This window comes from Lactuca virosa, chromosome 3 (genome assembly GCF_052849685.1).
Source record: "Lactuca virosa cultivar CGN04683 chromosome 3, Lactuca_virosa_CGN04683_v6, whole genome shotgun sequence".
NCBI lineage: Eukaryota > Viridiplantae > Streptophyta > Magnoliopsida > Asterales > Asteraceae > Lactuca > Lactuca virosa.
The window spans coordinates 365446263-365454936 of record NC_136428.1 but is presented as its reverse complement, the minus strand read 5'-3'; the positions used below and the strand labels follow the sequence as shown (position 1 = coordinate 365454936).

The 8674-nt window shown below is 31.2% G+C and overlaps 1 protein-coding gene across 1 annotated transcript; it reads left to right on the top strand.

Moving 5' to 3' along the window:
- Window positions 1-6370: 6370 nt before the first annotated feature.
- LOC145167623 (uncharacterized) lies at window positions 6371-8036 on the top strand. Its single transcript, XM_079086855.1, has 5 exons — window positions 6371-6549; window positions 7184-7298; window positions 7376-7465; window positions 7569-7667; window positions 7763-8036. The coding sequence occupies exons 1-5, from the start codon at window positions 6482-6484 to the stop codon at window positions 7871-7873; spliced, it is 483 nt and encodes a 160-aa protein (XP_078942981.1). The 5' UTR covers window positions 6371-6481; the 3' UTR covers window positions 7874-8036.
- The last annotated feature ends 638 nt before the right edge of the window (window positions 8037-8674 follow it).

The window sequence follows — 8674 nt, the reverse complement described above, 5'->3', positions numbered from 1 at the left end:
GGCTACCACCTGAACCCTTAGGGGTAAAGGATCTACAACCACCATCAGAACCAAACGTTATATTTAGTTTTGTTCACAAGTCAGCGCGAGTAACGACTATTAAATAATACGATTTTAATAGATGTTATAATATGATTTAAAATCGTTACAAATATATATAACAAATTAGTGTAAGAAATTATTATTTTTTTAACATATATATAAAATAATTATTTTTAACATATATTTATAAAAAAATTAATTATATAATTTTATTTTACGCAATATATATGCTTATTCGTCTAGTTCTAGTTCATATTAAAAAGAAATAAAAGAATACATGGCTATTAGTATTAAGTTATGTAATGATATCCCACATAAATAATATGTATATTCATGTGTATATATATATATATATATATATATATATATATATATATATATATATATATATATATATATATATATATATATATATATATATATATATATTCAGAATTTCAAAAAATCCTTATTTGAATACAAATATTTCATCAAGTCTTTGGAAGTGTTTGACACATAGTGTTTAAGAATTTGTAGGAGCTTTTAGCATTTAGTCTTTAAGAAAAACTCGACTTTGTTTGTTAGCATAAACTTTTAGCTTATAAGTTAAACAAATAGTTATGAATTCAAAAGCTACTTCAAATATCTTTTGTTAGCCTTTAGTTTTTAGTTTTTAACCAATTTTATATATTTAAAAGCTAACAACTACTTTTTCCAAACACTAATATATAAATAAAAACTATAGATTTCTGCTAGCCTACCATATAGTTTTGTCAAACACACATTTATCGTATGACGTGTTCAACAAACTATCTGGTAGCAGGTAGCGTCATCGGATAGCTGATAATTTTTTGTTAAACGCTACGTGAGATAGCTTTTGAATTTGGAATGTTTTGTTTAAACTAAGGGCTAAAAATGTTTTGTTAAAAAACGGAGCGTTTAGAAGCTCCAAGTTCCAAAACGCTCCCAAACGTTTTATAACAAACACACTCTTAAGTCGAAAGATGTTCATTGTCTACAAATACAAAGGGTAGACTTTAAACAAGTTACACATAAAATACCTTCTTTTTTTTCTATTTTTTTTAATCATATTCTTGTTTATTCATTCCTGCATCATAGAAGTATATTCTTAGATTTCGATTTAAAACTACGGTATAATCAATACCAAGATCGAAGGTATTTTCCAGCCTCTGACTTTCTCGATGATCCAGATATCCATCGTTATCTTGTGTTTGTTTATTATGATATTACGCTTTGTCCTTTAAAAATCGCCACACTCCGTAGTTCAATATTGGCGTGCAGTTCAATTCTCAGCCAAGTCTTATTTCTTACTAATATAATGGGAAATAATATACATGATAATATGATATTAAAAATGCTTTCTCAATTTATTTTATATGTAAGTGTCCCGAAGGTGCTAGTTTTTAACTCCTTTAATCTTAAAAAAATAGTTTCACCAATAATTATATATTTAAATATTTTCAATTTTGCTAATATAATAAACTATTATCGATATTCTAAATATGTTCAAATTGTTAATCGTTAATAAGTAATATTTATAAGCCCGAACTATTTTCACTAAAAATGATACATTACCTAAAGAGAAAAAATATTATAATATTATTAATATCTCAAGAAACACTAGTTATTAGTATATACTTTTGGTTGACAGTCAAATTAGTATATAATACAACTAGTTTACCAAGACTATTATAGATAAATGTATGTTATTTAATATATATATATATATATACACCAAAAAAATAATAATAATAATCTCAGATCTTAAAGTATAAAATTCACGAGGTGCACTTGCGCCAACCTTTATTGAAAGGTGACATAGAAAGTGTGGTGGAGTTGTGGTACGTTGTATGAAATTGAGGAATGAGTTGTATGTTCTTTTTACTTCAAGATTCACTTTATTCATTTATTTACTTTTATTTTTTAATTTCTAAAGAAGGATTCCAAGGTGTTTTTATTTTAATACTATTTCTACAATATTTTTAAGATAAATTTTTGCACCTGGACTTATTTCTTTCGTATGTATAATGTGAATATTTTTATTATGCAATGTATTAAAAAAATTAGATCGGGATGGGTTGACTCCGGGACATTGGTTGTCTGTTCTCTTTATATTTACCATAGATAGTAAATATGTTTAATTTGAAACTATATTATTATTATTATTATTATTATTATTATTACTATATTATTATCAAAATAAGATTATATCTTATTCAAAAGTATTTGATCAGCTTTTATTATTAGTTTAGGATTTGTCTTCATGTCAAAACGAATATTAGATCTATTTAAGAAACATTATATTATTTATGAGATGAGATGCTAATGAATCATTATTTGATATGCTACAAATCTGAGTGTTAGGAGATCGTAATAATTTATAGTTTAAATTTTTTTGTAATGATCAGAACAAATATTTTAGAATTAAATAACAGTTTTTTATAAACAAAACTGAATTTTTTATAATTAAACTTCACACATTAACCATAAGACCTTAAAGTTGTCTTTATCTTAACTCTTAAGCACTTTGTAACTTTGTATGAAAAGAATCCTTTAGTTAAACCTCCATTGTCCCCACTTATACATCACTTTACATCCTCACAGTATTGTCTAACTTGCATTTCTAACTCCTTACCACTAACTTCTGTAAATACGGGTCAAGTGGGATAAAAAATGTTAAGAATATTTTCATTCAAAAGCAACAAAAAAAGTATTAGAATTTTAATGACTAAAAGTGAACGATTTAAGATAATAGAGGGATTAGTTTTGTAACTAATAGAAACTTATATAAACTCACGCGCGTACCTAAGAAATGACGTCGCACTTGTTAAGCAATAGCCACGTGCATGACGCGTGCGCAGCCGGCTGCTTGCTATTGGTCCAACTACGTGTATGACCACTAGATGCCACGTGGTACGTTGTTAAAGGAGGTGGACACGACGTAGCTTGAGGCCGCGCGTATGATAAAACGTCATTTGATTTTCAAAATCCATTGTTTACTAGTCAACTATGAGCAAAGGGTCACCTTCTTGCCTTCATGATATCTTATCAGTCAAAATACTACCTCTCACAAATAAAAATGACATTCTACTCCTTCTTTTGCACTTGAGATAGCAAATCAATAATAATACATTTATGTTAAAACTAACAGGAATAGTAATATGAGCCGACTTTTCTTTAAAAGAAAATCAAAATTAGCTGCTTTTAACCTAAATATTCAAAAATTTAACCTTTTAACACCACTATAAATATTAACATTAACCTCCATTTGTTATTACATTCAAACCTTCACAAATTTTCAATTACTTCTCTCAAACTCTCTATATTTGAGCTTCAAAATGGTTTCTCCAAACAACCAAAAAAACTCCAAGAAACTACAAAAAAACATCTACAAACCATTCTTCTCCAAACCCTCCATCACCCTTGTTCTATCAACCTCATATATATCGTCCTATCTATTTACCACACATGTAGATTATCATAGGAATAATTCATATGGACCAAACCAATTTCAATTTCAATCCTAATTTCCATCCCAAATGTCACTCACACCCCAATCTGAAGAACATTTCTCACTTACTCGAGAATGAATGTTGCGTTGTTGAGAAGGTGAATGCAGAAATTATGAAGAAATATAATCTCTAAGATATGTGGGCTTTTAAGTCGTGTTCTAAGTATTTTCATTATGTTTTACTGTGTTTTAGATTGTATTATTTTCCCTTCAATCAATGAAATTCTAGTTATTAAAAAAATTGTTAGGTTAACCCACCCCGCTAAATGACATGGTAAGGATGGTGTGTGACAAAACTTATTTGACAATGATATGACAGACAAAAAGTTGAGGTTGCAGTGCATCAAACGAGATATCACTCTTGTCATCCCATAATGATGTGTGTGTGTATATATATATATATGATGTGTGTGTGTGTGTATATATATATATATACACACACACACACATATACACATGTCAATAGGAATGAGCAAAACTACAACCGAAATTGCAAAACCAAAACCAAACCTAAATTGTCGGTTTCAGATTTGGATCTTTTAACTGAAAAATTGATATTAATTGGAATAAAAACGATTATAATTAAGAAGGAAAAGCAGCAATATAATTCCATATACAAAACACAATCGAACAAAAGTAATCGAAATAGATATGGGGTTTGAAATATTTTCACCTACAATTGAGGAATTGGAAGTGATGTGTATTTTATATCATATTTTTAACCGATCATTTATCCTAAAAATTTACAAATAAAATTTATTTAAAATGTAAATAATAATATAAATTTTTTTCTGAATTTAAATATGATATAATTTATTGAATCTACTTAATATAATATAATATAATGTAATATCATAGTTTATTATCTTGGTCATTTGAATATTTTGCTTATTTAAATATGATGTACATTTAATCCCATTTATAGTTATATTCTTTTGGAAACGACAAACGAATTAAGTGGAAGCCTACTCGCAATATTTCAACGAGCACCCCGAGTTCGAGCTCCTTCACAGGGCAAACCCATCTCCTATAGGGATTTCTAGGGAAAAATTCCCCACATGTGGCACCATGATAGCGACCGATTCGAGGTGGTCAGCCTCCCAAGAATAATAGAAAGGAAGATAGGTGAGAGCCGATTATGGATGACTATTCCCCAAGAGCAAAGATAATGAAATAGACTAAAACATACTTTTTTCTACATCTCCTTCGTAATGCAAATACATCCATATATATAACTAAATAATCCTACTACTAGCTAATAATAAGGAAAACATGTAATCATGGGTAATGAAAACGTGTACTAGTAACTAAATGGAAATATGCATGCATGATTGGAAGCTTCCAGGAGGTAAGGTTGGACTTTTTCAATTGCAAAGTAATGCCGACGTGTGAACCATATTATCAATCCAGTTGGGCCATGGAGGTGGCCTCGGGTATAACCCTAGACACGTATCAATTCCTCCGCCCTTAAAATTGACCTCGTCCTCGAGGTCCAACAAATAAATGTTTAGAGTAAAGAGGGTGTTGAAATATTCGTCAGACTGACGGAAAAAAAATCTTGAGATGTCGGATATGTCCATAGGTAGTTGTCGATGGCGGTTGTGGGAGCGGTTCCTTTGGCGATGGTGGCAATAACGGTTTTATCTTCAATTGGATTGGTGACGGTGGTGGTGTTGGCGGTGTTATCGGTGGGAGCGGTTCCTTTAGCGATGGTGGCAATAACGGTTTTATCTTCAATTGGATTGGTGATGGTGGTGATGTTGGCGGTGTTATCGATGGAGATGTCGGTGTTGCTAGTAGCAACGATTGTGATAGGGATGTCACTGGTGGTGGAGACGATGGTGGTGGCGGTTGTGACATGATAGCCCCCATATTTGTGCTTACGATCAATGTGGTAGTAAGGATTGCAGTGGTTTCGGTTAGCTTGGCGATGATGGCATCGAGGCGGTTGTTGTTAGTGATAGTTATGGCAACGAGTTGAGCCAATTGGTCGAATATGGAGGCAAAAGACTCTTCCCGGTGGAGAGGCATTGTGAGTTCGGGAATAAAAGCACCAAATGATAGCGACCGATTCGAGGTGGTCAGCCTCCCAAGAATAATAGAAAGGAAGATAGGTGAGAGCCGATTATGGATGGCTATTCCCCAAGAACAAAGATAATGAAATAGACTAAAACATACTTTTTCCTACATCTCCTTCATAATGCAAATACATCCATATATATAACTAAAATAATCCTACTACTAGCTAATAATAAGGAAAACATGTAATCATGGGTAATGAAAACGTGTACTAGTAACTAAATGGAAATATGCATGCATGGTTGGAAGCTTCCAGGAGGTAAGGTTGGACTTTTTCAATTGCAAAGTAATGCCGACGTGTGAACCATATTATCAATCCAGTTGGGCCATGAAGGTGACCTCAGGTATAACCCTAGACACGTATCACACCACAAGAGGTAGTTTAAGAGAATCGAACTCTCAACCTCAGGTCCCACATAGATATAAAACTCGATGTCGTCCCACATAGGTATAAAACCCGATGCATCAACTAGCTAGACTGGACATCACTTGCATTTATAATTATATTCGATCGTAACAAAAACACTTCAAAACTATAATACTACATATCAACAATCCGTTTTTTGTTGCCTTTAAAGTTTGACTTTTTAAATGAGAATAGTGAATAGGGGATCAAACCGTTCATTTTAAAACCGAGGGTCCTCATTTTGATGAATACACGTAACTTTGAGGGGTAATTATGTAAGTTGTCTTTTAAAGCGGTAGATTTGCTCATTTGCCCAAAATTTAAATAGGATCCCAGTGCCCATCTCTTCTCCACGACAGTCGCCTCAGTCTCTCTTTCTTTGTCTTCGCCTCTTTGAGTCTTTGTAAAATCCAGAGAGAGAAACAGAGCTTGCAGCTGCATCAATGGCGTTCTTATCTTTCGTCGGCCGTGTTCTTTTCGTCTCCGTCTTCGTTCTATCTGCGTGGCAAGAGTAAGCTCCATTTCTTCAACTTCAGATCTGTCTCCTTTGAAAAATTCAGTGTGTTTTGTACGTCATCGCAATCTTCAGTACTGTATTACCCGATTCTTTTTAAATTTCACCTTTGTGGTTTCGGATCTGAAAATTTGAATTCTGTTGAGTTATTTTTCTCCGTATGTCTTCGAATTAGATGTGGTTCTAAGATTTTTGATCTGTGGAACTATAATTGTGATTTACTATTTGATACGAAATTTCATGGAGATTTATGGTCTGGTAAGGTTATTAGGTGTTTCATTTCCAAATAGAAGCAAATCCGTTTAAGAAAGTTTAGCTTTTTCAAATTATTTTGTAGTTATGGCGTAAGTTTGCTTGATTGATGAAATTGAACTATTCGATTTAATATTACACCTTGAATTTTAATATACTCGAAGCTAAATCTAGCCCCTCCCATGAAAATAGCACAAATAGATCTTGTCATGCAAGTTATTAACTTTTGGTACTATTTCATATGATAGCTTCGACATCATTACTAGCATCATTTCAGAAATCTTAACTCTTCAATCATTCACTTGAAGAGTGCAATTAGGAGTAGATGCCCTTTTCATAGTTGATAATCATATTCATGGTGTACTTTTGTTTCTTACAGGTTTAATGACTTTGGAGTTGATGGTGGATCTGCAACAAAAGCCATTACACCAAAATTCAATCTCCTTTCAAAGCATTTCACAACACATACAGGCTTACAAGTGCCTGATTTTGAGGTAATACATTTCATAATTTACTACTTTACTTTCAAACATCTGTAATTTACATTATTGTGGATGATTTACATATACAGATCAAAATCTTGGTTGCTGGAGCCATAGCTTTTAAAGCCGTTGGAAGCATTCTTTTCATCTTTGGAAGTACCATTGGTGCTACTCTCCTGGTTAGCAATTACTGTTTCCAAAAAAAAATAAATCAATTTTTCTGTTTTCTTTTTAAAAAAATTCAATTGGGTAATCTTTAATTGTTTTAACACATGTTTACAGATTGTTCATCAGTTGATTGTTACTCCCATGTTATATGACTTCTACAACTATGACATTGAGAAGAAGGAATTCCTTCAACTTTTTATCAAATTTACACAGGTTAGAAAAAAAAAGGCACATCCTTTTCTTTGTTTACTTTTATAATTTAATCTTTTATTTGGAAAATAAGTTTGATTGTTGGTTGGGTTTTGTAGAGTTTGGCATTGTTGGGGGGACTTTTGTTCTTTGTTGGAATGAAGAACAAGAACTCTATTCCAAAGAAAACTTCTGCAACAAAGAAGACTCACAAAACAAAGACTGTTTAAGAGAGAAAGATGATGTTGTAAGGTTGCATTAAGATTTTTCTAGATTTTTGTGCCATTTTATGCACTTCTTTTGTATGGATTATGTTTAGTTTTGTTGTTGTTACGGAATTATGCAAACATTTTTTGAGTTGGTTTTTAGTTTAAGATTTCTATTATTAATTTATTTCGCTCTCTTATCTTATCTTTACTTGTGATTATTGTTTTTTCCATTTAAAATAATGCGATATATATATATATATATATATATATATATATATATATATATATATATATATATATATATATATATATATATATATATATATATACACAAGCCATTTACCCGCGTCAAGCGACAGGTGTGGATAATTTTTTCAGAAATTAATTTCTAGAGTTGATAAGTTCTTTTGTTCAAAGAATTTATTACATCTAAACAATTATCAATAAAAGTCATGCTAGCAGAAAAGAAATCAGTAAGAATTAAAAATGAAAAGTTAAGATTCTTTACAAATATACATGAACACATTATTGATTATGCATTATTAATCGTGCAACAATTCTTTATACACAACATTTGCTTAGTTTCTTTTCGACATACAGTGATTAGTTTCAATTTAACGATTCGGTTACTTTACGACGAACAATATATTCTTTAATGTATTCGTCGCTTCTGTGTATGTTGGATAAGTGTTTTCTTATATTGGATCCATTGTGTTGAAGTTTAGATCTAGGGTAGTAATCTTAGTTTAGGTAAATTATAGACAACTTTTAATCATGTGAAAACCTACAATCAAAACTCGTATGGATGTAACTACCACTTTT